The 24,903-nt window shown below is 54.6% G+C and overlaps 13 protein-coding genes across 13 annotated transcripts; 5 read left to right on the top strand and 8 right to left on the bottom strand.

Annotated features, from left to right (window-relative positions):
- Positions 1 to 14: 14 nt before the first annotated feature.
- Positions 15 to 1,315, bottom strand: BU26DRAFT_446370 (alpha/beta-hydrolase). Its single transcript, XM_033824621.1, has 2 exons — positions 1,180 to 1,315; positions 15 to 1,131 (listed from the first exon to the last, which is right to left on the bottom strand). The coding sequence occupies exons 1-2, from the start codon at positions 1,208 to 1,210 to the stop codon at positions 407 to 409; spliced, it is 756 nt and encodes a 251-aa protein (XP_033692110.1). The 5' UTR covers positions 1,211 to 1,315; the 3' UTR covers positions 15 to 406.
- A 215-nt stretch (positions 1,316 to 1,530) lies between these two features.
- On the bottom strand, positions 1,531 to 3,773 carry BU26DRAFT_473820 (uncharacterized protein). The gene is made up of 2 exons (XM_033825480.1): positions 3,486 to 3,773; positions 1,531 to 3,415 (listed from the first exon to the last, which is right to left on the bottom strand). Exons 1-2 carry the CDS (start codon positions 3,708 to 3,710, stop codon positions 1,703 to 1,705), a joined length of 1,938 nt encoding a protein of 645 aa, XP_033692109.1. The 5' UTR covers positions 3,711 to 3,773; the 3' UTR covers positions 1,531 to 1,702.
- Positions 3,774 to 4,281: 508 nt separating this feature from the next.
- Positions 4,282 to 6,391, top strand: BU26DRAFT_546253 (calcium/calmodulin-dependent protein kinase type 2 beta chain; the record flags this gene model as incomplete). The annotated part of the gene is made up of 2 exons (XM_033831827.1): positions 4,282 to 4,653; positions 4,689 to 6,391. Coding segments are annotated over 2 exons (2,075 nt in total), but the record flags the coding sequence as incomplete, so codon positions are not given.
- Positions 6,392 to 6,640: 249 nt separating this feature from the next.
- Positions 6,641 to 8,252, bottom strand: BU26DRAFT_36224 (ribosomal protein S5 domain 2-like protein). The gene is made up of 3 exons (XM_033822513.1): positions 7,141 to 8,252; positions 6,894 to 7,060; positions 6,641 to 6,844 (listed from the first exon to the last, which is right to left on the bottom strand). The coding sequence occupies exons 1-2, from the start codon at positions 8,120 to 8,122 to the stop codon at positions 6,939 to 6,941; spliced, it is 1,104 nt and encodes a 367-aa protein (XP_033692107.1). The 5' UTR covers positions 8,123 to 8,252; the 3' UTR covers positions 6,641 to 6,844; positions 6,894 to 6,938.
- Positions 8,253 to 8,441: 189 nt separating this feature from the next.
- Positions 8,442 to 9,948, bottom strand: BU26DRAFT_513812 (FAD/NAD(P)-binding domain-containing protein). The gene has a single exon (XM_033827699.1). It carries the CDS (start codon positions 9,780 to 9,782, stop codon positions 8,487 to 8,489), a length of 1,296 nt encoding a protein of 431 aa, XP_033692106.1. The 5' UTR covers positions 9,783 to 9,948; the 3' UTR covers positions 8,442 to 8,486.
- A 555-nt stretch (positions 9,949 to 10,503) lies between these two features.
- Positions 10,504 to 13,126, bottom strand: BU26DRAFT_536978 (NAC-domain-containing protein). The gene is made up of 4 exons (XM_033831384.1): positions 12,492 to 13,126; positions 12,264 to 12,436; positions 11,187 to 11,359; positions 10,504 to 11,057 (listed from the first exon to the last, which is right to left on the bottom strand). Exons 1-4 carry the CDS (start codon positions 12,891 to 12,893, stop codon positions 10,804 to 10,806), a joined length of 1,002 nt encoding a protein of 333 aa, XP_033692105.1. The 5' UTR covers positions 12,894 to 13,126; the 3' UTR covers positions 10,504 to 10,803.
- Positions 13,127 to 13,641: 515 nt separating this feature from the next.
- BU26DRAFT_446348 (Ctr copper transporter-like protein) lies at positions 13,642 to 14,792 on the bottom strand. Its single transcript, XM_033824620.1, has 2 exons — positions 13,890 to 14,792; positions 13,642 to 13,838 (listed from the first exon to the last, which is right to left on the bottom strand). Exons 1-2 carry the CDS (start codon positions 14,360 to 14,362, stop codon positions 13,724 to 13,726), a joined length of 588 nt encoding a protein of 195 aa, XP_033692104.1. The 5' UTR covers positions 14,363 to 14,792; the 3' UTR covers positions 13,642 to 13,723.
- Positions 14,793 to 15,166: 374 nt separating this feature from the next.
- Positions 15,167 to 17,626, top strand: BU26DRAFT_36004 (uncharacterized protein). Its single transcript, XM_033822511.1, has 2 exons — positions 15,167 to 15,431; positions 15,478 to 17,626. Exons 1-2 carry the CDS (start codon positions 15,289 to 15,291, stop codon positions 17,471 to 17,473), a joined length of 2,139 nt encoding a protein of 712 aa, XP_033692103.1. The 5' UTR covers positions 15,167 to 15,288; the 3' UTR covers positions 17,474 to 17,626.
- Positions 17,627 to 19,222, top strand: BU26DRAFT_36005 (uncharacterized protein). The gene is made up of 2 exons (XM_033822512.1): positions 17,627 to 17,941; positions 18,001 to 19,222. Exons 1-2 carry the CDS (start codon positions 17,779 to 17,781, stop codon positions 18,846 to 18,848), a joined length of 1,011 nt encoding a protein of 336 aa, XP_033692102.1. The 5' UTR covers positions 17,627 to 17,778; the 3' UTR covers positions 18,849 to 19,222.
- On the bottom strand, positions 19,035 to 19,930 carry BU26DRAFT_599663 (uncharacterized protein; the record flags this gene model as incomplete). The annotated part of the gene is made up of 3 exons (XM_033835118.1): positions 19,035 to 19,371; positions 19,432 to 19,556; positions 19,663 to 19,930. 3 exons carry the CDS (start codon positions 19,928 to 19,930, stop codon positions 19,291 to 19,293), a joined length of 474 nt encoding a protein of 157 aa, XP_033692101.1. The 3' UTR covers positions 19,035 to 19,290.
- A 93-nt stretch (positions 19,931 to 20,023) lies between these two features.
- BU26DRAFT_513806 (uncharacterized protein) lies at positions 20,024 to 20,702 on the top strand. Its single transcript, XM_033827698.1, has 2 exons — positions 20,024 to 20,436; positions 20,490 to 20,702. The coding sequence occupies exons 1-2, from the start codon at positions 20,223 to 20,225 to the stop codon at positions 20,513 to 20,515; spliced, it is 240 nt and encodes a 79-aa protein (XP_033692100.1). The 5' UTR covers positions 20,024 to 20,222; the 3' UTR covers positions 20,516 to 20,702.
- A 321-nt stretch (positions 20,703 to 21,023) lies between these two features.
- Positions 21,024 to 23,808, top strand: BU26DRAFT_546245 (uncharacterized protein). Its single transcript, XM_033831826.1, has 7 exons — positions 21,024 to 21,615; positions 21,671 to 21,931; positions 21,978 to 22,246; positions 22,296 to 22,307; positions 22,357 to 22,487; positions 22,538 to 22,625; positions 22,689 to 23,808. The coding sequence occupies exons 1-7, from the start codon at positions 21,432 to 21,434 to the stop codon at positions 23,718 to 23,720; spliced, it is 1,977 nt and encodes a 658-aa protein (XP_033692099.1). The 5' UTR covers positions 21,024 to 21,431; the 3' UTR covers positions 23,721 to 23,808.
- Positions 23,738 to 24,901, bottom strand: BU26DRAFT_575558 (uncharacterized protein; the record flags this gene model as incomplete). The annotated part of the gene is made up of 1 exon (XM_033834354.1): positions 23,738 to 24,901. A coding segment is annotated over one exon (969 nt), but the record flags the coding sequence as incomplete, so codon positions are not given.
- Positions 24,902 to 24,903: the final 2 nt, after the last annotated feature.

Genomic DNA, 24,903 nt, shown 5'->3' with positions numbered 1-24,903 from the left:
GCCTGAGGTTTCTTCAGCTGACTCAACATGATCAGCAGGAGAACTTCCGCATCCTGTTCCCATGTCTGCCTCGCGTGACAACGGAAACGCAAAGAGCTAGTGCTTTCCTAACAGCCTTGATATCAGAACAGAATTGGATCATGACAACCGTGTGCCCGCCATGCACCGAACGTGTTTCTTAGTCGGGGTTCGCTATCTGAAGCCAGACCAGGCGAAAGTATTCTTAGACTTCAACGTTGCGAGGCACAAGTGAGGCCAGAATCAAAGAACCAGGTAAGTATTATGATTCTGATGGACCTACGGTATCCTTCCATTGCCATCTAGAGTTTCGATCCTGAATCCCTAAAGAACTCAGTACTCCATGCTGATTTCAATCCCTCCTCATGCCTCAGCAAGCGTGGAGCGCTCACATGTGCTTGTGGAAGAAGTCGAGCACTATCTTGTAGCCGCGCTCGTACTCCTTCTTAACCTTCTCGTCCTCCAAGTCGCCCCTCGCCGCCATCCAGCCATGAACCTGGTCCGGGAACCACTCCACAAGGTGAGGAACCTTGATACCTTGCTGCCACTTCTCGACGTCCTCTTTGCTCTCATCCTTGGACGGGAGCATGGCGAACGGGATCGTGACACCAGGCGCGTCATCTCCAGCGACCATGGCGGGGTGGCACGATGCGGCGGCCTTGAAGGGCGTGCCCTCCATAGACGACAAGTTGACGATCTTTCCGCCCCAGCAGTATCCGACCATGCCCCACGTCTCGACGCCCTTGCTCTTCTTCAGCTCCTCGACGATCTTAGGAATCCTCGGCAGCGTCTTCGGCGGCGCAGCCTTGGCCTTGAAGAACTCACCGAGCTTCTTGCCCTTCTCCTCGTTGTCTGGCGGGTACCAGGAAATGTCCGCCGGTTCGCCCTCGAAGAAGTCCGGTATGAAGACCTGGTACTGGCTGTCCTTATCCGTGTATGCCAGGATATCGGCACCTTGGAGAGTCTGCGGGAAGAAGCCGAAGATATCGTAGACCACGAGGATGCCCTTTTTGGCGTCCTTGGGGCCGGTGGCATACGTCTTCAAGCCATCGACGGTAATGTAGTCGCCCTTGGGCTGGTAGCCTTTGGTGACGACGGCGGGCGTGTCGCAGCCTGCAATTGATCAGTCCACTTTGCTCAATCGCAAATAACCCCACTTACAGGCCTTGCTCTGCGTAGATTCAGTGGACATCTTGGCGAGCTGTTGCACTACGATTGGCGATCGATAAGGGGCTCTGGGTAGAATTGAGGTCCGCGTGATAGTCGGGAGTAGAGGCCGTGAAGTTGAGCAGCGCAAGATGGGAGAGAGAGAGCGCATTATCGGCTGAGATTAATTTGTCAAAGTGGCCGTCTTTAGCTGTCGCCCCTGGCAGGTGGGGCAGCTCTCTGCATGATGTCACCCCGCGCGGGGTAGCTCCGACATCAACATTCCTTGTGTACGGAGCATCGGCAGTGAAAGTGAAGTGAGTGAAAGCGAGAGTGACAGTGATAGTAATAGTGAAAGGGATGAGAGTGAATGTGAGTGTGGATGTGAGAGTGAAAGAGACATTAAGACAACGTAAGCATGGTTGCAGTCTGTCAATATCGCTTTTACCGCCCGCTATCATGACCTCTAGATGCCGAATACGCCTCTTCTTCAAGACATACCTACCCAATGCATGTATACACTAAACAAAGTCTACCACTATGCATCTAGGTTGAGGTCCTCCAGCAGTCTATCAATCTTTCCTAGCAAGATCTGGTAGTTGATTGCGTCCTGAGCAAATTCGTCGCCTGCTATTTCGCCGTCTAGGGTCCGGATGGCGCCAGCGGCGAATTGGCCCTCAATGTCCGGCGCAAAGACCTCCTGCTCTACTAGCTCCTTATCGGATAGATCAAGATCGTTCACAGCATCTGCAAGCGCCTCGCCGTTCATTTGCGTCTCGTCCATCATCTCATCAAGCCCACTGTCTTCGAAGCGGAGGCGGAACCTGTCGGAGAGGTAATATCGGATGTCGTCAACCAGCTCAACGGTATCTGTCTCCTGGCGCGCTTTGACCCTCCTAGAGGATTCCCGGACCAGCTGCGCAAACTCTGGCTCGTCAATAAAGTGCTCCAGGCGATAGGCGATGTATCGGGCACCGAACTCTTCTAATCTTTGTACCCGCGTATCCCATCCGGCTCTTATGACTTCATATATATCAACTGCTTCTTCCGCGTCTGTTTCGCCACGGGGATTTTCCGACTCCACGGTTGACGACGAGCCATTGCCCAGCGTGGAAATGATCAGTGCAGCGCGCTGCTTCAGCTTCTCGATAAAGAGCTGGTCTGCCGCAAACAAGACATCAATCGCAATGTCTAGACCAAAATCGGATCGCTCGGTATATAGGAAGGTCAAGATGGTTTCTAGAACTGCTGGCGAACAATCCAATTTTATGGTCTGCAAATATGGCGTGTGTTGTGCTTCCCGGAACTGCGAGCTGAACATGGTAAGGAAATATTCAGACCTTAGAAGCAGCGCACGGTGTGCTGGGTATATAGTCGACTTCCGAGTTTTTGGGTTTTCGGAAGGCGAGCGGGATTGTATAGGCCCAACAGGTATGCCGTTCAAAGGCCCGAGGGTATGTCGTACGGGCGGTGTGGATGACTCTGAAGGTCCAGCCGATATATCGGTCGCGTCTGAGTCGTATGCTGCCTCTTCGTCATCATCATCTGCTCTTAGAAGAACGTCCGCGAAGATGGAATTATCTCGATCCCAGTGGATGTTATCCGCCTTCTCTATATTGACCACCATCTTATGCTTGAGCACATTTTGTTGAAACCATGCTTCCAGCTGATCGCGCCCGCGATCTAGCTCTTCCGCTCGCTTTTGCCGCAGCAATCTTCGATCGGAGACCTCAGTTATATCCTCGAAAAGCCTCTCCATTTCCAATTGCCGCCCGATCTTGTCAATGCCATTGAGCACGACCAGCTCTTCCTCGTCACTCATACCAAAGGTCACTTTCCGCAGTGACACCTCCGAAAGATACAGATATTGCAGCGCAACTCCTAGCGAATCTGCAGGGATGTTGGGTGGCAATTTCCATGATGTTGTAGCCGGCGCCGCAGCTAGCTTCTTTGCAAAATACGGCGACCGCGCGGCCAGCAGGAACTTGTGCAACTGAAAACTCTGATCATATGTTGTAATCGTGATATCCGCTGTCGTCGGTGTCGGTCGCGTAAGGAGGGAGGTAATGTGCGCGGCGAGCGGCTGTAGAGGGTTCGTCGACTTTGCGTAATCGTATGAAAGTAGGAGATTGCGGATTCGATCGTTCAGCGCGTTATAGAGGCATCGCTCGCCTTGGAAGGTGTCTCGCTCGCACAGCGCGCCGTTCTCAAGTAGGAGCTGGATAACTTCGTAATGTCCGCAGAGACTAGCCTTGGAAGAGAGCGGTTAGTGTTTGAGATGTGGCCAAGGGTGGGATCGAGTCTAGCAGGAGGCTGCTTACCAGGATTAGAGGCGTGTAGTCGTGCCTGTCTCTTGCATTGATATTCACGCCTGCCTGAATCATTTCCTGGCACACCTTCAAATCGCCCCGCCGACATGCTTCGCAGAAGACGTGGAACCGCTCGCTGGTGTCGAGCGGGTTGTCCTCCTTCAGCCTCCCGGACGAGACGGCCTGCGCCTCGGTCGCCAGAGCAGCCTCAATCTCGTGCTTCCGCTTCACATCCATGGTGGCGACAACCGCAAAAAATGGTAACGTTGGAATGGAGGAAATATGCAGCGCAGACTCGAAGGACAACTTCGGAAGCGCAGTCGGGTGGCGGACCTCGGCGATAAGATTAGATTAGATCCGGGGGTGCGCTAGTGCTATCTAGTGCTAGCGCTGGTGCCCGTGCAGGGATGCCTGCGCAGCAACCCGCGGTTGCTGGGGAGCGACGGGCCTCGTAAACACGCAAACGAACGCAGGCCCTGCTTGGCCGACCACTCCCAGACTTACATCTCCCGCACCACTAACATCACAGCATCACAGCACCAGAATACTTTCGCTGCATGATATTTGCATCCATCTATCATCATGCCCGAGGACGAGAAATACGAAGTCCTTGAGAAGATCGGTACGCGCGCAGCATTCATTTCGTCCAAATTGTATACTGATGCAAGTATAGGACATGGCTCGTTCGGCATCATCCGCAAGGTCAAGCGCAAGACGGATGGCTATGTGAGTGCGCATCTTCTCAGTCGGATTCACGCTGGCTTACACCACGCACAGGTCCTCTGCCGGAAAGAGATCAGCTACTCGAAGATGTCGCAGAAAGAGCGCGAGCAGTTACAGGCCGAGCTCTCCATATTGAAAGAGCTGCACCACCCCAACATCGTCCGATACTTCGAGCGCGAGCACCTCAAGGCCTCTCAGGATTTACACTTGTATATGGAATACTGCGGGAACGGCGACCTCGGGCGCGTCATCCAGAATCTCAAGAGCAAGAACCAGCTGTGCGAGGAGGAGTTTGTCTGGAGTATCTTCACCCAGATAGCCAGCGCGCTATACCGGTGTCACTATGGAGAAGACCCGCCCGCTGCTGGCCGCAACGTGATGGGCTTGGGCGCGAATGCGAAGCCATCGCGCAATGGCAGGCCAATGATCCTGCACCGCGATCTGAAGCCTGAGAACAGTCAGTATTGTCCATACGCCCTGACCTATGTACAGCTAACCATGCAGTCTTCCTTGATCACGACAACAGTGTCAAGCTGGGCGACTTTGGCCTCTCCAAGATCCTCCAGTCGCACGACTTCGCATCCACCTACGTCGGTACTCCCTTCTACATGTCGCCCGAGATCTGCAAGGCGGAGCAGTATGGTCCACACTCTGATATCTGGGCGCTGGGCTGCATAATATACGAGATGTGCGCGAAGGCGCCGCCGTTCAACGCGAAGACACACTTCGAGCTCATCCAGAAAATCAAACTCGGACGATACCCCGCCATCCCGTCCTGCTATTCGCCAGACCTTAACAAGGTCATCGCCAGCTGTCTGCAGGTCTTCCCCGGCAACCGCCCGGACACTGCAGCCCTACTGAATCTGCCCGTCGTCAAGCTCATGCGCAAGGAGCAGGAGGTCGTCAAGCTGGGCCAGGAGCTAAAAGACAAGAGAGACGCTCTGATGCGCAAAGAGAAGGAACTTGATGACAAGTCCGCTCAAATGCGCAGAGAGATCGACGACCAGCTGCGTCGCGAGTGGGAAGTCAAAGCGCAGTTGGAGATTGAGCGACGAGTGAAGATGGAAGTCGATCGTCGAACGCAGGCCGAGTTCGACAGACTGCAGAACCAGTTCCAGCAGGCCGTCAATGATCATGTCCAGAAGGCACTCAAGAAGTATCCTGCTCGCCCTAGCACCTCACCCAAGCTCGCCCCTCGCTCAAGCACTCCAGTCATGCCTGCAGAGCCGGGTCTGCTGTTCCCGGCTGACGGCGACACCACCATCATCAACGCCTCGACGAGCACCCTGGGCACGAACTCCGACTTCGCCAGCGGAACAGATATCTCTTCCCTCTCCCTAGACGACTCCACAGAAGAGGTCACCATCACTACCAAGCCCGTACCGAAAAAGCGAACCCGCGCCCCTCTCGCGAGAGCACAGACTATGGCCGCTCCCGCCTCACATGCCCCACCCTCCCCAATGGACATCCAAATGGCCGATCCCTCACCAGCACCAGCGTCTCTCGCAAGTCTCTCTCTCTCACCGCGCCGCAACCAGCCTCGCCAGAACATCTTCGCCGCCGCCAAAGAAGGAGCGAAAAAGTGGGAGGGCGAAGTGCCTCCATCACCTACAGACGAAGACTGGAATGGTGACCTAGACGACGACGACCTTCCTGTTCTCCCCTCGCCCACTCGCGCTCGCAGCGCATCAGGCGGGCGCACCGGCAGCTCTGACCCTTTCAAGGTTCTCGCCACCGCAACCCGCCCCCTGAAGCCCAACCAGCGCCTCGCAAGCGCACCATCACTCGCACCCAGCCCTTCAAAACCGCGACCAGCCTCCGCAGTTCCCATCGTCGCCACTTCACCCAGCCGTCCGAAATCGAGAGCCCTGGAGAATACCAGCCCTGTCCGCAAGACGAAAACTGCAGAGCCCGTCGGCCTAAAGTCAAAAAAGGGCAACGAGCAGATCCGCATCCAGGCCATGCGTAACAACGGCATCCAGGGTCGGACACTCGTCGAGTTGCAGCAGGCAAGGGGCATTCCTGTGCAAGCGATGAGCGAGGACGAGGGGAAGAAAGGCATGCGAACCGGGTTCAGGAGTCCCGTGAAGGCTCGGAGCGCGGTCACCGTGGGCGAGGTGGCGATTTGGGATCCTGAGACGGAGCCTGAGATGCCGAGTCCATTCATTGTGCGATCGAAGAGGATGGTGAAATAAGTGGAATATTGGAATGAAGGATGAGGGATGATGATACCGCATGTTGGATATGACATGTAGGAAGCGATGCTTGGATACCATGCGGGATGAAGATAACCGGTTGGGTGGATATGATAACGAGAAAAAAAAAAGGGGGCGAGGACCTGGAAGGCCGCGAAGAAGAGCGGGCGCGGGAGCACGGCGTCGGCGGCGTCGAGGTGCGAAAGGTGCCTGGTCTGACCTGGCATGGCACGTCCTGTCTATTGATCTCTTCCCTTTGTCATCCCATCTTCTTTCTTTCTCATCATCACATTTTCAGCAACCATGCATTAGCATCTTTTGGCGATATTTGGCATAGGAAGTCTTTTCCTCAAGACGGCGTTGTTGGATAAGGATCGGAGGATCGGTTCAGTACATGTATTTTTACGTCATTGTTAAATGTGACTATCGCCTTCAATGGTGGCTTGTTCATGGCTATGCAATGTGAGCGGGTATAAGCACGCTATAGTGGAGCATGGCTTACCTACTCTATGCGGCACCCGGTCTGCGAACGCTAGGCGACTCGCAATTATGATTCGATTAGGGCTCCGATTTCTAGATCAACTGCTCTTGCAGAGCTCCTGATCATCCAGCAGCCCGAGGTGTCTGGCCTCCCAACGTGTTCAAAGCTCACGCGTTCCCGTTGAGCACCTTCTCCACGACGCCCCACCGCTCAATAGCCCTCTTCACCAACGCCTTCATGACCTCCCTGTCCACAACCCCTCCGCCACTCTTCTCTATCCTCCTCAACACCGCGTCTTTCGGCCCCTTCTTCCCCTTCGATCCACGACCCGCCGAACAATCAACAACCACGCAAACACTCTCCCGGCACACACTCTCCTCGAACGCGTCCGGATCACTCAGAACCCAATTTATTTCCTCCCCCTCTCCTTCTTCATCCCAGTCCCTCCTCCCCTCAAACACCGCAAACGTAGCCGGAATCGGCAGGCCGCGCAGCGTCAGACTCCGCGCATCCGCAGGATTATCCGAGCACAGTATCGTCTCTAGCTCTTCATCCCAGAACGCGTGCGGAATCCGTACATCCTTCAGCGCGGCGAGTGCGCTAAGCCACGCAGCGTCAAACGCATTCCCATCTATCGAGATGAAGAATATGTCGATGTAGAGGACCCAGTACGCTTTAACCTGCTTCTCGGGCTCTGCGTCGGGATCATCGGGGTCAATGGCGGGAGGAGCGTATTGGATAAGGAGATCGGCGAGGCGGAGTAAGTGCGTGGAGAGGAGGAGCGAGCGGATGCGCGTTATGAGCGTTTGGGCGGAGGTGGAGGGCGCCGAGCCGGGGATGTGCTGGGGCGTGCTTCCTGTGCTTAGTTCGACGTTTGGGACTAGGAGTCTCAGGTTCCCGATCTCCACGGTGTCTCTTTCTGGATCGTCGTCACCTTCGGCGGTGGGTGTGTAGTCCGAGCCCCCGCCCTGCGCATCCTCCGCTTTCAATATCTCGGCGCGGACGCCGCAGACTACACTTGTGTTGCCTAATCGCACGACCGCGGACCCATTGCAGTGCGTCAAGCTGCCCGTGTTCACGCCTGGAACACGGAATTCCTGCGCTGTGCGGCCGTTTGCGCGGAGGGGTGCTTTGGCTGGTGTGGACGCTGTGAGGTGCGCTTGCAGGAATGGGTGCGGGGAGACAGCGGCGAAGATTGATCTGGGGAACGAGAGAGCGGGTTTGGGTTGCGACTGGGTTGTCGTCGCCATTGCGGAGTAATAGGAGGCGGAGGCTTTGTTTGTTCAGTGGAGGGCGAGGTGGGATGTTGTTCGGAATTTTGGGGAGCTTTTGGAGCCGAAGCGTTAGGCTTTAAGCTTATTTTGGTGGGGCAGTGACGATCCTGGAATGTTTGACATCGACGATGAATTTTAAGACATCTCTCCCTTTCTAGCATGAGAATATCTAACGTGTACACTAATTTAAGAGTTTCAAGGAAATTGTGGCTCGCAGTGAAGAACGTAGATTACGATTAGCTATACTTATACTGAGTGTCAACACGAACACCATCGCAATGATCCTTCGAAGGGTATTTTATGAAGTAATCCGATCCCCCTACTCGACGTCCTAAATGCCCTATGCCGTCTGCCCACTGCTCAAGCCGGCCTTCCCACTCGCAACAATAGGCTGCGGCTTCCACTTCGTCTCCTTCTTGACCGGATCGCCCCTAACCTGGGCCTCCGCCAACTGGCCAATCAAATAATCTCTCCCCTTGATCGCCCATACCATGATACTCGGCACCGGCCTGCCAGCGAAAGCGCCAACGCCCTTCTGCGTGCCAATCGGACAGATCTGCTGCTCCTTCAAGTTCGGCGTGTAGTGCCGATCCGGCCCAGGCTCCTTGCCGGAGATGTGCGCGATGAGGTCGGTTTTGAGATTTGTCATCGCGACGGGAATCGCATCGTACATGTCTACGACGCCGCCGCGTGTGTAGGAGCCAACGTCGCCCATAACATAGACACGTGGGCCTGCGGATTCGTGCTCCACGCGCAGTGTCTTCGGGTTGCAGTCGACGCGGTTGCGGTTGTCGAGCCATTCTTTGGGAAGGAAGGAGGAGTTGGGGCGGACGCCGGTCGCGTCGATGTAAATGTCCGCTTCCATGGTCTTGCCGTCCGAAAGCTGGACTGCCGTCTTCGCGCCCTCGCCTTCGCCGGTTGTAGTGGTGGATACAACCTTCGTGTTGTAGACAACGTCGCAGCCAAGTCGCTTCAGGAACTTTTCTGCCTGCTTGGAGATTGATTCGCGGAGGAGCGGAAGCATTTTCTTATCGGCAGTCACGAGCGTGACCTGTGCTTTGGGGTTCTTCGGCGCTGCAGCCAGCCAGCCAGGCTTGCCGTTCAGGAACTCCGCAATCTCTCCCGCTGTCTCGACTCCGACTGGACCACCGCCGCCGATGACTACCGTCTTCGCATTCGGAAGCTGTTTCTGGAATGCATCGTACGTAGCTTCGAGGTCGGCAGCATTCGTCGTCTGCGTGAAGAGCGGCGATGGCGTTGAAATACCCGTAGCAATGATAAGCGCCAGATACGGGATTTGCTTCTGCTCGCCGGAAACCGTAGTAACCGACACCGTCTGTCCAGCCGGGTCCACATGTGTCGCCGTACCCTGGATGAACGTAAAATTGTCCTTCGCATACGCAAATGCCGGCTCGATTGGATAAAATAATTTGCTTGGCGGCATCAGCTTCTTCGACACGCAAGCGCGGGGTCCGGCAATCCTCCAGAAGAAGTCCTTCGACGGATTGACCATTGTAACTGTATATGTCGTCCCATCTTTCTTGGGGAGCTGAGGGATCGTGTGTTTGAGCGCATAGTGAGCGGCGTTGAGGCCAGCGAAGGAGCCGCCCAGGACGAGGATTGTTTCGGTGCTCATGGCGACGATAAAGAGAATGTCAGGGTATCAAAGAAAAGAGGGGAGGAAGAGAAGAAGAAACACGTCAGAAAATAATCGCAAGGCGAGACGCGCATCAAATAGAGTCCGACCCAGCAACGCGCCTCCCAATAGTGTGTCAAGCGCGTCAGGGGTTTTGGTGGGGATCCGAACGTTGGCGGCAGCGTTTGAATATCGAAACAAAATCGGGAAGCGAAGAACCTCCAAGTATCGGAAGAGAAAGGTGCTCCTGCCTCGTCTTATATATAAAAACTACATGGCCCCCTGCTGTGCCGCGAACACAAGGCACCAGGGGAGTGGTTGTGCTTAGGAATATGGCCGGAGGTGAGCGGAGCTGTTGGAGCTATAGCCAAATGTCATCAAAACTAGCCAATACAGGCTAGCTGGCACCCGAAACACCACCTTCGGCAGCTGTTCACATCCGATCCGACTTGATGACAAACTCATAATGGAACATCATCTCACCCATCATGTTATCGAGCTAGATTCGGTACCGTTTCTGTGTATCCCCAATTACGATTCGGTGGGCTTATATTCGTGCATTAGCGAGGCCGAGACCTGGAAGTTCCGCGATGTGCATTATCGCGGACACGATCCGCACCCCGGGGTTCACGCACACCACCAGATTCGATTACGAGTCTGTCATGAGTCACCATCTTACAGTGTAGCTGCATCGCATACGGTTTGGTCTGGATGTTGCGATGTCAGCTTGGGCAAGGAACTATGCCTAGTCCCCTTGACTGTTGTCTCCCAGCATCACGATTCGAGACCACATTCGAGATGGATGATTATGTGCTGGGACTTTTCCATTTCCATATCTTTTCAAGATAAACGCCAGCCCGGTCCGCATGCCACATGAGATCCGCCGCGACCGCCAACTGAAAGAGATTGAACGGGAGTATGTAGCGTCCGCAGTTCTCCGTATCGAAATGCACGTTGTAGGCCACCCATAAAGCTATCCCGCTATGGCGCTACAGATATAGCCTCCTCGGTGATGAGGAACTTACTCAACCTCGGCTTTCGACTCGAAATTCTCGCCCGCGACGAGATCCGGGATATCGTCGTCATCGTCATCGTCCTTCTTGTCCTCATCACCCTTCTCCTTCTGCATGCTCTGGAAATTCTCGGCGAGCTTGCGCAGCGACGCCAGCGAGTCGGGGCCGAGTTGGTTGAGGATGCCGGGAACGAGCTCGGTCAGCTCCTTGTCCTCACCGTTGCCGTAGATAGCGAAGGTATTGGCGGGTACGGAGGCGTGAACTGCAGTCGAAAGTCAGTATGCGGGAAGCCGATGCATAGTATTCGTGACTACGCCATTGACTCGAGAATCGAGTTGCTTGTGTAACGCAAGGGCGTTGAATGCCACTATGCCGCGGGAAGCCAACGTACCCTTAGGTGCCGAGAAGTGAATAACGTTCCCGTCGCTCTTGAACATGTTCACCTCCTCAATGGCCTGGATGGGCTGTACATTGAGCTTCTTGAGGGCCGTCTGCAGCTTCTTGTCGTCGGTACCGGCGCTCTTGTGGACCTTCTTGACTTTTCTGCGGGGCGTGCCTTTGCCTCTAAATCACGCCGTTAGCCATATCCTTCAACCATTATATAGAGTGCTCGGTATCGTGCTAGCGGTAGCTCGAACCTGTGCAGCGTACGAATGTTCTTCCGGGTGGGGGAATGCGCATCTAAAGCGGTAGTGGAGAATAGGTCTGCTTACCCTGTTATTGCACGTTAGCTTAACTATACCAGCAAACGAGCAATGTGAGCCACTCGACAGGAGGCAGAGGGCACATGCACAGGCGAGAGAGCTTACCAATGCGTACCGACGCTTGCATGCGCGCCAGCTTTGCTTGATCCATATTTGCGGTGGAGAGAGGTGTGAGGCTAGAGGAGCTGCGGTCGGGGGCTGGGTTAGAAATTAATGGAAGGCGCTTTGGCACTTTTGGGAGACTCAGAAGAAGATGGAGCTATGTACGCACCTAAATTGAGGCCGGTGGGTGAGCGCTCAGACGTAGTGTTGGTGATGGAGTCGAAGTGCGTCTGGTCGGAGAAAGTGCGCCAAGGCTCCGTGGTGTGTGCCTCGCTTGCGAAATCCCAGCGCCAGCGGACGGAAACGCTGAATGCACTCCACGAAGGCTTCAATTGCGTACAAGCTTAACTTGGTCCTCTCGGTGCACCTCCTGTATTCGTTTGTGCCTTTCATACGATAGTTCCCTCCAGAAAGGGCAATTGCATTCAGCCACTCAAATTGACCAATCACATTGATTAAGGATGACCTCAAGCTAAGCTAAGCTCGCTGAGCAGTGTGAGGCACTTCGAACAAAACAAACTGGTATCAATTCGTCGAAATACATATACAGGCCATTGGCTTTTCCAGAACCATTTTACAGCAGAGCGAGACCCGCCGCACCAGCAGCACCCAGCATCCAAGACACAGCCGTCGCATGAGCGGCAGCGCCCGGAGTCGAAGACCCGGTTGCAGCTGCTCCAGTGCCGCTCGGGGTCGCGCTTCCAGTAGTACTAGAGGTTCCGTTGGGGTTGCCTGAGATGTCTGTCTGCGTAACCTCGACGCCGGTGCTGTTCTGGCAGTGGCTGTCATAGTCAGACTGAGAGAGGGCGGTATCGGTCAGAGTGACATCGGCACACTGGGCCATCGTCAGCGATCCTATCCCCAACAATTAAATGTGCATCTCAGCTTACCTGGTAAAGACCGCCATCTGGGTCACCGTTCGAGACGACCTGGATCGTAGCATTCGTGCCAGCCGTGATGTTCATGCCCTCTGGAATGCTGACCATTCCAATGCAGAAGTTGTTCGGGCCTTGCTCAGCGAACTGATTGCGCAAGACGATGCTGAAGCTGCCGGGGTTGTCTCCGAGCGCCATGTAGACAGCGACATTGGTCTGCGTGTGGTGCATTTCCAATTGGATCGGTCCGCCGCTCATAGGGAACTCCGTCCGCGGGGTCTTGACCGAGTCGAAGCCACCGCAGGGGAAGTTGGGAGCATTTGCATCATCGAAGCCGCGCCCTGTGGGCCAGTTGAGGACGAAGTGGGCTGTCGCGAGGGGGAGGAGAGCAAAGAGCGAGAGTGCCTTGGAGAGCATCTTGGGGAATGTATGAAGGAGTTGATGCTGGTAGGAGGACTGTTCTAGTGGAGAAGCTCTAAAGATTCCAAGTGTAGGAATTGGGGGTGACTGAGCTCAAGAAAGCACGACAGCTGGGCACAGTACCTAACTTATTGACCAGCAGGAGCTCCTCGCGTGCCGTACATTCCGTCAAGCACCCCGCGTGGCGCTCGCGTCAAGCCATTTTGAGCTTGTATCAGCATCTAGGCAGTTGCGGGCAGGTACACCAACAGCAGACGTGGTAGTCTAGTCAAAGCACGCCCGAGGTCAAAGTCGCATCCTTGCCGGCTCCATAGCCAGTAGGGCTCTGAATTCCTCCAGGGAAACGTATTCCAATTGGCAGTCCTGGGGCTATCTCGGATCTGAGACGAACCGCCAACGCCAGAGCAGCAAGGTTGGTCTCAATATGCAAGCGGCCAGACCTGAGAGCAATATTGAGCACATATTCCAGCGCCGTGGTGCATGGTGGCGTTGATCTGCAGGGTATGAACAAGGTTGTTTTTACGCTAGCGCTTTCACGTCAGACCCACAAGAGTGAGTTCCCTCGGGCATCAGACTGTGCATCTACCAATCTCAAGATCATGTATGGGAATTGGGAGGATGCTCTTGGGACTTTGAACAGTCAAGCTTTGCCTAACGGCTGTGGCAGACAGATCTTTCTTGGTATTACATATGCAGCCGGATGAGAGGCTGAACCCTGCAGCTACTCTAATCGATCCATTACCGGCCTTTGAAAGACTCCCAAAAAAATACGCTAAGGTCTTGAGCTATAAAGTCACCATAATGCCCTTCATCCGATATCTCCTGAATTAGTGGATCGCTGATTGCACTTGATTGAAGCGGCCGAATGCCAATTCTCCGACAAAGGTGCCCGCCAGGATAGAAAGGAAATAGCCGACGTTGTAGGTCATGACTGCCAGCATGCTACACGAGGATTAGCCCATTTCATCGGACGTGGGACGGTTGGTGGCTTACAGAAGGTATCCCACACCAGCAACAGCCGTCATGATAGCCGCTCGGGGAAGGTCGACGCTGAATCTCCACGGCGCTATGACATGGACAGGTGCTTCGACCACCCGCACGTTCTCTTGCACTCCGTTCGCAGTAAGAATACCAGTTGCTGAACCAGAATCATTGAAAGCCTTCTCATGGGGCGTCTGCTGGTCGGCCACGACGACGTATCTCCGCTTGAGGGCTGATTTGATGGCCCTGGCCTCGAGGTAGGATTTGGCGGTAAAGAGCGACCGGAGTATGATGGCGAGAATGATGAGGAAGATGCAGGTTCCAGCGTAGGCGCCAGCGCTCGATGGTGTCCAAGACGTGGAGTAGAGGGGTGTGTTGGTCGCCGTGAAGAAAGCCATGTGCATCGTCATGGACGTGGAGTCCATGCTGCTCATATCCATGCCCTCCATGTCCATGGTCACGTCGTGACCTTCGTGGGCAACCATTGTCGACGATGAAGATGACAGGCGTTCGGGGTGGATTAGGTGGGCTGGAGGTATCCAAGGGTAGTTATTCCGGGGTTAGGCGTGAGTACCAGACTGCCGTCCGAAGATGACGGGCGCGCTGTATATGAGCTTTTGGGACGAGCACGACTTGGCGCCTTGGTACAAATCAGACGGCGTCTTAGCATTAACGCATTGGCGAGCCGTCTTAAGAGGTGCGCAGGTTTGCGGGCAACCGAGCGCTATTGCGGAGGATTTCGCGACAGTCAAGAAAGGACCAAGAACAAGGTGAAGCACGGAATGTAGGGGAGTGTAAATGGGCTTTCCAGGCACTCACCCTTGCGGCAGAGCGTCAGCAAAGCGATGAGATGACCTGGCCGCAGCCGGGGCCGGCCTGCAAGAAAGGATTCTTTTGTCAGGCATCGCGGTGTCGTGGTAAGGAGTGGGGAGGCAAAAGCCCGAATGAAGCCTAGGAAGGTGCAGGTGAGCACGTTTCGATTGGCAGGTGCGACCCTGGCCGCACTAACAACGCCGCTCCCGAAAACATGCTCAACCTCCCCACAAAGCCGCTCTGGCGCTCGACGAACGCGCCCCGAGAATCGAGATACTGTACGCAGATTACCAGGCCTGTGGCTACCGGCATGTGCGCGGCCAAGGATGCAACTTCGATGGCACCGGTGGTGAGCGCATTCCTCTTACACCAGCGCCCTCCACGTCCGTCTCTCCATGGATCGGACGGCAACGTCACTGCACCTCGTGCCGAACAATCTGCGCAGAAAAGCACAGTGCATCGGCCAGTCCCGTTGATGCAGTACGTTGCTACATGGCCGCCATCTCAGACGTCGCCATAACACACCATTGCACCACGGGCAGCTAGCCACCGGCACACTCACCAACCAAACCCTCGGCGAGAGCGCACCTCCGACACCATGGATATGGCGATGGGCTCCATGAGCATGGGCGGAATGCCCGCGCTCATTGAATTCCCGAAATTTTACTGGGCAGTAGTTGGAACTGCAATCGGAGTCGCGACCCTCGTGAACATTTACAACCATGTCTTGTACAGGCAGAGGTATGCAGAATCGTTCGTGTTTGGGAATACCTGCTAACATCTTCAGGATGTCTGCTGCAAGAGCAGGATCGCCAAAGCCGGCAAAACCAACGTCGTGGTTCTTTATATGGAATGCGACGGTGTTTGCAATTATGCGAGAAGCATCCAATTATTCCCCACGGATACCCATCAAAGACAGAATCTTTCGAGTGCCTACTGTCGGCCGCACGAGCTTGATATTGGCCAACCTAGTTACCATAATCGTATTATGTTTCTATGGCTTTGACCTGAGCGACAGGTGGTCAAGAGAAGACATCGGATACCGCGTCGGATTCGTTGCCATCGCCCAGTTTCCCCTCATCTTCTTGCTCGCCGGAAAGAACAACATCATCGGACTTCTTACCGGCATCAGCCACGAACGTCTCAACTGGCTCCACCGATGGTGCGCCAGATGCCTGCTGTTTACCGTAACAATACACATGGGGTACTTCTTTGCGGATTGGGCACCTTACAACTACATTGGAACCCAGCTGAAGGTAAACACACTCGCCTGGAAGGGCCTGGCTGCATGGGCGATACTCGTCTGGATCGTCTTCAGCTCCATGACGCCGATCCGAGGCTGGTGCTACGAATTCTTCGTTCTGCAACATCTGGTCTCTTTCGCGGCCCTGACCGGTTTCGTTTATATCCACACCCCAGCCGAGGTTCATGTCTATGTTTGGATACCTGTCGGACTCTTTTGGTTTGATCGCGTCGTACGAGTTTTGAGAATGCTGTACGCCAATGTCTCCTTCTTTCATCCCAAACAGAGTAAGGATGGCCAGATGTCCGGCTTCTGGACATGCAAAGCCAAATTTACGCCTTTGCCACATAATACGACCCGAGTCGTAATCCAGAATCCCCCGATCAGTTGGACACCCGGACAACACGTGTTCCTGTCGTGCCATTCGATCGTTCCTCTGCAGAGCCACCCATTTACCATTGCTTCGATCCCAGAAGACGGGAAGATGGAATTCTTGGTCAAGGCTGAAACAGGTGGGACCAGACGCTTCTTCAAACACGCCAAGAAAACACACGGCCTCCCCACAACACCAGGGAGAGCATGCACTAAAGCAGTGGCAATCGAAGGCCCGTATGGATGTTTGAGACCTCTGCGCCAGTTCGATAGCGTTGTTTTACTCGCGGGTAGCACCGGCGCTACTTTTACCGTTCCGTTGCTTCGGGACATTCTGCAAGGCTGGAAGGAAAACAGGAATCCAGGACGAAACACGTCTTCGCTCTTCAGACCGCACATTGGCGCGGTCACCCGTCACGTGCGTTTCGCATGGGTTGTCAAGAGCCGGGGGCAGCTGGGTTGGTTCTCTGAGCAACTCTCCTCCGTTTTTTCGGACTTCGAGACTCTGCAAGAGAAGCTGAAAGATGTCAAGCTCGAGCTTACTGTTTACGTTACCTGCGACGAGGCGTTCACTGACGAACATAAGACACTCCTTTCAAGCATCACAGCTCCAAACCTCGACACCGAGCCGAAGAAACCCCAGGAAATGCAGCACGGGGCGATCGAACTTCGCAGCCGGCCTCAATCCCTAGAAGAGAAGACCAAGGTGGAAGAGACACGAGAAGAAGTTACAGAGGTGGGATCGGGCTCTCCGTCGCCGAGCACAATCGCAGGAGCATGCGGTCCAGATGGAACTTGCTGTTGTAAGAATACTGTTGACGAGACGTCACCCGATGCCATCTCTCCGTGTTGCTGCAGCAAGCCCAATAGAGCGTCAAACCCGTCAACCCGACCTATCTCTGGCATATCATCAACACCATCTAGTACCCAGCCAAAGACCCTCATCCATCCCTCTATATCGGTCTTCTCTGGCCGGCCGATCCCGAAAGACATCATCCGGAAGTCGCTGGAGCAAGCCTTGGGCGAATCGGCGGTCGTAGTGTGCGGGCCGCAGGGTCTAGTAGCAGACGTGAAGCAAGATGTCTGCTCACTAAGCGATGAGCGCGCGGTGCACAAGGGCACCGGAGCACAGGGCATATATCTCCACACGGAGAGTTTTGGGTATTGAGCTCGCGGGCTCGGATTGGATTCTAGTTTATCCAACATTCTGGGCCAGTGTATTTCCATCAATCGTGCTCATGAGGCGTGCAGGAGTACGTAACTGGCAGTGGGCGTTTCCTTTCGCCAAGGACCTGAGCGTTCCGGCCTTTTCACTTGCGTCTAATATGACCTTGTCCGTGGTGCATCATTCACTGTTTGCTTACATAAAGCGCTTGCCCGTTTGCTCCCTTAACTTTTGTTTCTCTCTACTTTAACTTGCACAACGCCCGCCGACCTCTCATCCTGCCTACGAACCGAGCGATCCTTTCAAGCATGGCTGAACCGAGCAATCACGACGGCAACGTGGTGCTGGTTCTTGATGATGGGAACACGGCGGCGGATGCGAGGGAAATACGTGTGCAGGAGGGAGAGTGGGCCGCGGAGGCCGCGCAGCAAGTGCGTAAGATGAGTGCCAATGGAGATGTTAGAGGGATCAGTAAGCGCGCCTTTTTCGTCTCGCCGTTTGGGACAGGATACACTAACATGGGTATGAAGGTGCAAAGAACGGGGCCGCAGTGCTCCCTCAAAACGTTCAAGGCGTCAGTCTCACCCAGACCAGCTCTCGCGCAAGCAACAGCTTAGTCGGCGTCGCTCACGACCAACTGCCCGCTGACGGCGACAGCGACTACTTTATCACGGAAATCGACGACCGCCTGTCGTACCGTCAAGGCTGGCCACTCCTGCCCGTCCTCCCAGTCCGCACGTCTCATGGAAATGTTCCTAAAATTTACGCCCCGTCCCACCCACACCGCGTCGAGTTCCGCAAGATCCTCGCAGCTCACAACGTTACAGTCCAGCAGCTCGAAATCGCGCACCGCTTCAACGACGGCAAGGCTATCAATAGGTCTACGCTCACGCTTTGCGTCCTGTCCGACTCAAAAGAGAGCTTCAAGTGGGCAGATGCAATCCAGGGTCTTCGGAGCTACATTCAAGAAAAGGACCTGACCCTCGCCATCGAACTCATCGACCACCGCATCTTCCGCGGCCTCTACACGCTGCCCATCGTGAGCACCGACGTCTTTCGCGACCCCAGCCACAAGGCCAGCGACCTACCACCACACTCCCTCCAGTCTCTCATTAAGAAGCACAAGCACGGCATCGTTAAGATGCTGGATGAGAGTGGGTCGCCATGGACGAGCTTAGAGTTCTGGTGGCGAGGACTGGGCAGGACGAGGGAGGATTGCACGCCGACGGTGCTGATTGGGACGCCGGTGCCGCAGAAGAAGATATGGTGGGAGCAGGTGATTCCGGAGGTGAAGCGGAAGATGGGTGCGAAGGCGGAGAAGGAGTGGGTGGTTGAGATCTGTTGGAGGGAGGTGGCTAAGGTGCAGAGGGAGCCTTGAGAGGCGGATGCAGAGAGAGACGTCGGCGGTGATTTTACTCGGCCGATGTAAGGGTATGAGAGGATCTGTTGACGTACGGATATTTCTGGCCCGGCGTAGAATGGATGGATGAGCCGAGAGAATGGTCTCGTTGTACTACGAGACGCTCCTCGCGTTTGCAGCGCTTGATGAGCAAGCATATGTAGTCTGAATGCCAAGATTACGATATTCTGGATTGCCTTCAAATGAATATTCTGCGACTGTTGGAACGTGAAGAGCGATCCTAGACAATGGACATGGTATCCACATGTGTTCATTCCCCATACTGTTACATACTTATAGAGTCCTTTTCCCGTATCATTACCAGATAGCCACCCATAGCCTGCCCATACATGCCGTCTCATGAAAAGAGTGCTCCTCACAGCCTTCCTCCTGCATCCCCCACCCCTCCCCTACGATGAACCTATTTATTCAGCTCCTCAGCACGCTTCTTCAACTCCTCTTTGCTCGCCTTCTCCGGCATGTTCTCCGGCATGACGGGTCCCTATCGCCCATTAGCCTTCCGCCTCCTCTATTCCATGTATAAAGCCAGAGCCGCACGTACCGGGTTCGCTTTATGTGCCATGGCGCCGATGGAGCCGCCCGACGAAGCTCCAGTGTCCTCCTGGTGGAGCGGGTGTGAAGATGCGGTAGAGTCTTTTGAGTCCTTGGCTACCTGGTCGGTGATGTCTGTCGAAGTGCCTTCGTTAGCCAGCCGTCAACTGCACGATGTCGATGCGGAGGAACTACTGTCCAAGTAACGCAGCGGAAAAGTCACGACGGGGCGGGCACCTACTGCCAGAGGCATGCTCCTCAGCCGGATGGACAGGCATATTTGCTGGTTTCTTCCTCAGATATCCGCCTTTGCGTAGAAACGCCCGTCGAATCTCTTCGGGGCTGGGGAAGTCTTTTGGATTGCTGCGGAGGTGCAGGGCTTCAAGGTCTTCGGAAGGCGCGTCGGCGTCGGTGGAGGGTTTGCCGATGTGCTGTGTGAAATTGGGCTTTTGGGCGTAGTAGTCGTGTATGAGGGAAGTGATTGAGGGTTTGGAGACGGAGTCTGACATAGTTATATAGGATGGCCGCGCGGGCAGGCAGGAGGAACGTGATCGGATGACGTAGTTGAGATTGGTTTGGTGCTCAGGTGGTGGTGGGGTTGTGCCAAGGCTGGTGCGGGGCAGGAGAGTCACGTGGCTTATAATTCACCTTGTGTCTAGACGTCGGGACCCGAAGCTGGAGAGGTCCGGTGCGCTATCGTATCTTTCAATCTTCTGGGAACCTTTCCTGGATGGCCACGAGAAGATGGAAAGTAAGAGAGAAATAATTGAGGAGAAATAATTCCCGAATCGCAGTGTTACCATGTCATATTTTGTGTTCTGTGCGCTTGGGACGCTATTCAAGTTTACCTCCGCGCTATGGCAGCACACAGCATCTGCAATTGCTACGACAGTTCTTGAAGCTTCAGCGGTCTCTATCGTCCGCGGGAGTGTCGGAACCGTCGCAACTGTTTTGGCTTGGTTTGTTGTTGGATTATGGATCCTAGCGTTTGTAATGCTACTCATTGTTGGATATGCTGACCAGCAATAATTAGTTGCTAGACGGAAAGGGGGTGGACAGGAAGCATACTTCGGTCTCGTGAGGAGAGGTCATAGCCGGCAGGATGATGCTGACCCGCTCGAGGATGAGCCGTCGTGGTATCCACGGTGCAGGCTTGTTGCGCTCTCCGCCACTAAAGAGGGTTAATCCGTAGGAGCAAGGGCGCTCTTCTGCTATACAGTCAACGTTGGTGCCCTGTCCAATGCCATCCAGCGGGATATTGACGGTGACGATTGTAGTTCGTGATGCTTGGGCTGAGCAGACGTCTTCGGCGGGGACTTCCGCTCGTTATCCGCTAGTCCTGATGGGCATAGCGCGTTTTGTCTCTCCAAATTTCGTGCCCGCTGCAAAGTCTAGACAACAAATCACCTCACGATACGCGCACATAGACATCGCCAACGCATTCAGCCACCTTTGAAACCTGAATGGGAATCGTGCTTTGGATCATCCCACATGTTTTGCTCTTCTAGCCCCCGCCGGAAGCCAAGGACTTTGCCGCACGGCTGAAGAGCTAACCTCACAGCCTACTATCACCGCTTTCCTCTCCCCAGATAATGCTTGGGGGCTTTTCTGCGTTCACTCCCCGCCAAGTTATTCATTCAAATCTTGTTCCCTTGTCATCTCTGACTATTCCGTCTATATTATTTCGTGCTACTTACTCGTCTAAGAATCCAGGTTCTGTCATCGTGATTATCTCATTCAGCCCTCGCTAACGGCTTGCATGGTGGCTTATAGAAGGCGACGCCAAACACACAAGGCTGGGTCGACATCGCCTCACCTGCTGGCGAGACTCGCGATAGAGGCATCGGTGATTGGAGCCAAGGCGAAATACAAGCCGCTGTTGGGCGGCCTGAGTAACACCTGGAGACTTGGCCGGGCGTCTGATGACGGAGCTTTATTAACCTTCATGCCCTCTCAAGTAGTCTCAGCCAGCCTTCATGGCATCCTGTCTTCCCATATTCAGCAAGCATAATGTTTAGTCTCATTACATTCCTCCTCGTCTCGTCAGTGTCACTATCCATCGCGCAAAGAGACCCGCTCAAGGAGTTCTGTCGCATTCACGGCCACCAAACTTCAATTGTCGATCGCAGGCTGTACATCGATGGAGGTCTCGTCAACTGGTCGCCTCTCTCAGCCGAGTCCATCAACTATACTAGTGAGTCTGTCAAAGGCCAGGTCATGTTTCATTCACGCTAACGCATCGCTTCCAGGTACATGGCTGAGATATGGCGACCTCGACGTAGACAATGAAGGCTTTCCCCAGAACTACCTCCTAGCGAAGAACGAATCCGTCCCTTCTGTCCACGGCGGGGTGCTATGGCCGGACGCTTCCAATAAGATTGTCTATCTATACGGCGGCGATTATGGCAATGACAAGCCTGAAGACTTCAGGCTATGGTACTATGATATCGTTTACGATAGCTGGAACATGTCCAATGCGAGTACAACGGATATACGGCGGGCTGCTTGGGGTATGTTTTCCTCCAGTCACGGACGGGTGACTGCTAATGATGGAAGGTGGCGGAGTCGCCGTGCAAGATTACGGGAGGGGTTATTACTATGGCGGCTGGCTGACGAATGCGTCTGTTCCCGGGTACCAACCACGTACAGCTTTAAAGAACATGCTTGTCTATGATATGGTTGCGAATACATTCAGGAACCAAAGCGGCCCGGACGACATTCCACGAGCAGAAGGAGTGATGATATACCTACCCGTTGGAGATGGCGGTTTTCTAGTGTACTTCGGAGGGATCCAATTTCCTTATGGAAATGACACGACAGCAGCAGTGAGTTTTCAGTTCTCAAACCCGCTTTCAGATGAGCTAATAGGTCCAGCTTCCAATGACTGTAGGTTTCATGCAAGCTGGTCAAGTATCGTTGCTCAAGCCTCTCACAGGACATCTTTCTTTTCGACATCGCCAACGACAATTGGTACAAGCAGACTGCAAGCGGCACAGAAATTCCCGGGGACCGGCGAAGATTCTGCGCTGGGGCTGCGTGGGCCGATGATCGCTCATCTTACAATATGTTTGTAAGCCCGTCGTACCAAGGAAACTCCCCACTGACATTGTTATCAGCTATCTCTACGGCGGCGCGTCGGTAGGAGATGGTGTTGGTTATGGAGACGTTTGGATTTTGAGTCTCCCGTCTTTCACGTGGATCAAGGTGAGTCGCTACCCCGGGTCCGAACGAGCAAATGCCTGTGGAAGAAGCTAAACGGGAAATCAGTTCTATCCGACAGAGGCAGACGGTTTCGGTGACCCTTATCCTCATCACTCACTCACGTGCGACGTTATCGAAAACTCACAAATGATCATCATGGGAGGATCCTTTCCGAATCACACCGATAACTGCGACGTTCCCTCTATCTACGGCCAACATGGTCTGGATCTCGGCAAGGCGAACTCTGAAGGAGCGAAATGGGCCAAATTCGACCCTAACGTTACGATGTACAATGTTCCGACAGAGATCGCCCAGTCGATAGGGGGCGGAGCGTCAGGCGGGGCAACTGTGCTCGCTCCAACCGGCGGCTGGGCGCACAGAGACTTGCAGGCAGAGTTCGAACGGCCTTATACGCCGACAACCAGGACGCCGACGCGACACATCCCCACCCCGACCGCTGCTACATCCTCCGCCGCAGCCGGGGCTGGGGGCTCGAATAAGAAGACTATCATTGCTGGCGCCGTGGGAGGAGTCGTGGGAGGCTTACTGTTGGTTGTCGCGGTGGCCGTCATCTGCTTGTGTGTTCGCCGCCGTCGGAGGGCCAATGACAATGACAGGCGTCCTCCATCAGAGCTCCCTTCACAACCTATCTCCAACATGGCCGGCCCTCCGGTGTCGACTCAACATGACTCCTATCTCTCGCCAAGCGTTACTGCGTACTCACATACGCCTCAAGGCTCGCCGAAACCCCCGTCAGACCCAGCGTGGTCACAATATGGTCCCGCAACGCCTGAGTACCCTCGCTCTCCTGGCATCCCCGATAAGAGCGGCGTAGTCCACGCGCATCATCGCAGTCTAAGCGATCAGAGCTACAACCACTCTTTGCAATCATCTCCTGTCGGGTATCATGATCAGCCATCCCGTTCACCAGTCGGCCTGGCACAGGAGCTGCCTAATGTGAGGTCTCCACCGGCGCAGGAGATGCCGAATGTAAGATCGCCATTGAGTGTCGGCATCCAGCCGAAGCCGCAAGCGGCCAATATTATGGGGGTAGATCCGTATTACGCTCAACATCCGCCCAGAGGAGCTGGAACTTAGGGGATGCCCCAGCCCGGTTAATGAAAGCTTTTCTTACATAATGCGGTACGCTTTTGATGCATCTGGGTTACTTGTAGTTTGATAAGGGAATTGGATTATTCTCACCTCCAATGCGTCCCTCCAACCTGGCGCCTCTTTTCTACCATACCAACTTGTTGTAGCTTCGATCTCAGGCGGAGTTGGCGTAGGTTCGGTACCTTTCATCAGTTCGACTAGTCTCCGCATGCTTCAGCTCCGTTCGTCATCGTCATCGTCATCCTCCTCCCACAGCTCCAATGGCCGATGTCCTCCGCCGTCTCAAGCTCATCCACCCCACCCCCGACGAACGCATCATCCATCCGCGACCCCGACAAGACGCCCACCTTCCAACTCCCAAAATCCCTCAACACCTCGCACTGCTCCTCATCCTCCTTCGGCATCTCCCATCCCAATTCCTCCAAGCAAGCCTCCGAAGCCATCCTCTCAATTTCCAGCACCAAATCATATAGCCCCTCCCACAGCTCTGCGCCAACCTGCTCAAGCGCCCCACCATCGAAGGCCACCATACGCGTCACATTGCCTGGGGAAATTTCGATTTCGTACTCACCGATAGTCAATTTTGCTGCTGTGAAGGCGGCGTCGAGATCTGTAAGAACCGATTTCTTGACAGTCGAATATTCCGAGAGGAGGCGACGGACCTGGGTTAGTGCCACCGCGCAAAGCTTTTTCAAGAGCTGCGTGTCCCATCCTTTCTCTTCCAAGCCGGGAAATGCATATTTCGGTGCTTGTCCATCGGAAAGGCACTTCTGAACCGCATCCACCCGCTCAGAAACCTTCTCAATCTTGTCATTGGCCTCCTTGTACCTCCGATTCAGCGCCTCGAGGGCTTTCGCTCGTCGACAGCCTTCCTTGCATGCTTTGGGTAGTGAGACGCATTCTTCGATCGAGACAACGGCGCGGCAGAAGTCCGGAGGGAGATCCACGGGCGTGGCTTTGAAGCGGAACGCGGTGGGACAGGCGGTGACGATGCTGTATTGTTTGTGCCCGCAGGAAAAGCTGAGCTCTTTGAGGTTGCACATCTGGCTTCGTTGGGCTTGCGGTAATCTGAGGTTGGATTGTGTTGCGATGAGAAGTTTTGCGTCTCGGAGTATAAGTGCCGGTACAAATGGGTTTTTGCTCTCACTAGAGAGCGGTGAGTAAAGGG

This window comes from Trematosphaeria pertusa (genome assembly GCF_010094035.1).
Source record: "Trematosphaeria pertusa strain CBS 122368 unplaced genomic scaffold BU26scaffold_1, whole genome shotgun sequence".
NCBI classification, from domain to species: Eukaryota; Fungi; Ascomycota; class Dothideomycetes; order Pleosporales; family Trematosphaeriaceae; genus Trematosphaeria; species Trematosphaeria pertusa.
The sequence above is the reverse complement of the archived record's forward strand: the minus strand, read 5'-3'. Positions and strand labels throughout refer to the sequence as shown.

Bases quoted from the DNA above. Each gene is read 5' to 3' on its own strand.
- BU26DRAFT_446370 (XM_033824621.1), bottom strand. From the start codon at position 1,210: ATGTCCACTGAATCTACGCAGAGCAAGGCCT. The intron at 1,132-1,179 runs GTAAGTGGGGTT...GATCAATTGCAG, and splicing joins ATCTACGCAGAGCAAGGCCT to GCTGCGACACGCCCGCCGTC.
- BU26DRAFT_473820 (XM_033825480.1), bottom strand. From the start codon at position 3,710: ATGGATGTGAAGCGGAAGCACGAGATTGAGGCTGCTCTGGCGACCGAG. The intron at 3,416-3,485 runs GTAAGCAGCCTC...CTCTCTTCCAAG, and splicing joins ACTACACGCCTCTAATCCTG to GCTAGTCTCTGCGGACATTA.
- BU26DRAFT_36224 (XM_033822513.1), bottom strand. From the start codon at position 8,122: ATGGCGACGACAACCCAGTCGCAACCCAAACCCGCTCTCTCGTTCCCC. The intron at 7,061-7,140 runs GTGGCGGAGGGG...GTCGTGGAGAAG, and splicing joins GTTGAGGAGGATAGAGAAGA to GTGCTCAACGGGAACGCGTG.
- BU26DRAFT_513812 (XM_033827699.1), bottom strand. From the start codon at position 9,782: ATGAGCACCGAAACAATCCTCGTCCTGGGCGGCTCCTTCGCTGGCCTC.
- BU26DRAFT_536978 (XM_033831384.1), bottom strand. From the start codon at position 12,893: ATGCTCTCCAAGGCACTCTCGCTCTTTGCTCTCCTCCCCCTCGCGACA. The intron at 12,437-12,491 runs GTAAGCTGAGAT...ACGATGGCCCAG, and splicing joins CAGATGGCGGTCTTTACCAG to TGTGCCGATGTCACTCTGAC. The intron at 11,360-12,263 runs GTCTTCGACTCC...GGCGTGATTTAG, and splicing joins ACTGGAGCAGCTGCAACCGG to AGGCAAAGGCACGCCCCGCA.
- BU26DRAFT_446348 (XM_033824620.1), bottom strand. From the start codon at position 14,362: ATGGTTGCCCACGAAGGTCACGACGTGACCATGGACATGGAGGGCATG. The intron at 13,839-13,889 runs GTAAGCCACCAA...ATCCTCGTGTAG, and splicing joins GCTGGTGTGGGATACCTTCT to CATGCTGGCAGTCATGACCT.
- BU26DRAFT_36004 (XM_033822511.1), top strand. From the start codon at position 15,289: ATGGATATGGCGATGGGCTCCATGAGCATGGGCGGAATGCCCGCGCTC. The intron at 15,432-15,477 runs GTATGCAGAATC...TAACATCTTCAG, and splicing joins CATGTCTTGTACAGGCAGAG to GATGTCTGCTGCAAGAGCAG.
- BU26DRAFT_36005 (XM_033822512.1), top strand. From the start codon at position 17,779: ATGGCTGAACCGAGCAATCACGACGGCAACGTGGTGCTGGTTCTTGAT. The intron at 17,942-18,000 runs GTAAGCGCGCCT...ATGGGTATGAAG, and splicing joins TGGAGATGTTAGAGGGATCA to GTGCAAAGAACGGGGCCGCA.
- BU26DRAFT_513806 (XM_033827698.1), top strand. From the start codon at position 20,223: ATGTCATATTTTGTGTTCTGTGCGCTTGGGACGCTATTCAAGTTTACC. The intron at 20,437-20,489 runs CTGACCAGCAAT...CAGGAAGCATAC, and splicing joins GCTACTCATTGTTGGATATG to TTCGGTCTCGTGAGGAGAGG.
- BU26DRAFT_546245 (XM_033831826.1), top strand. From the start codon at position 21,432: ATGTTTAGTCTCATTACATTCCTCCTCGTCTCGTCAGTGTCACTATCC. The intron at 21,616-21,670 runs GTGAGTCTGTCA...CATCGCTTCCAG, and splicing joins CGAGTCCATCAACTATACTA to GTACATGGCTGAGATATGGC. The intron at 21,932-21,977 runs GTATGTTTTCCT...TAATGATGGAAG, and splicing joins TATACGGCGGGCTGCTTGGG to GTGGCGGAGTCGCCGTGCAA.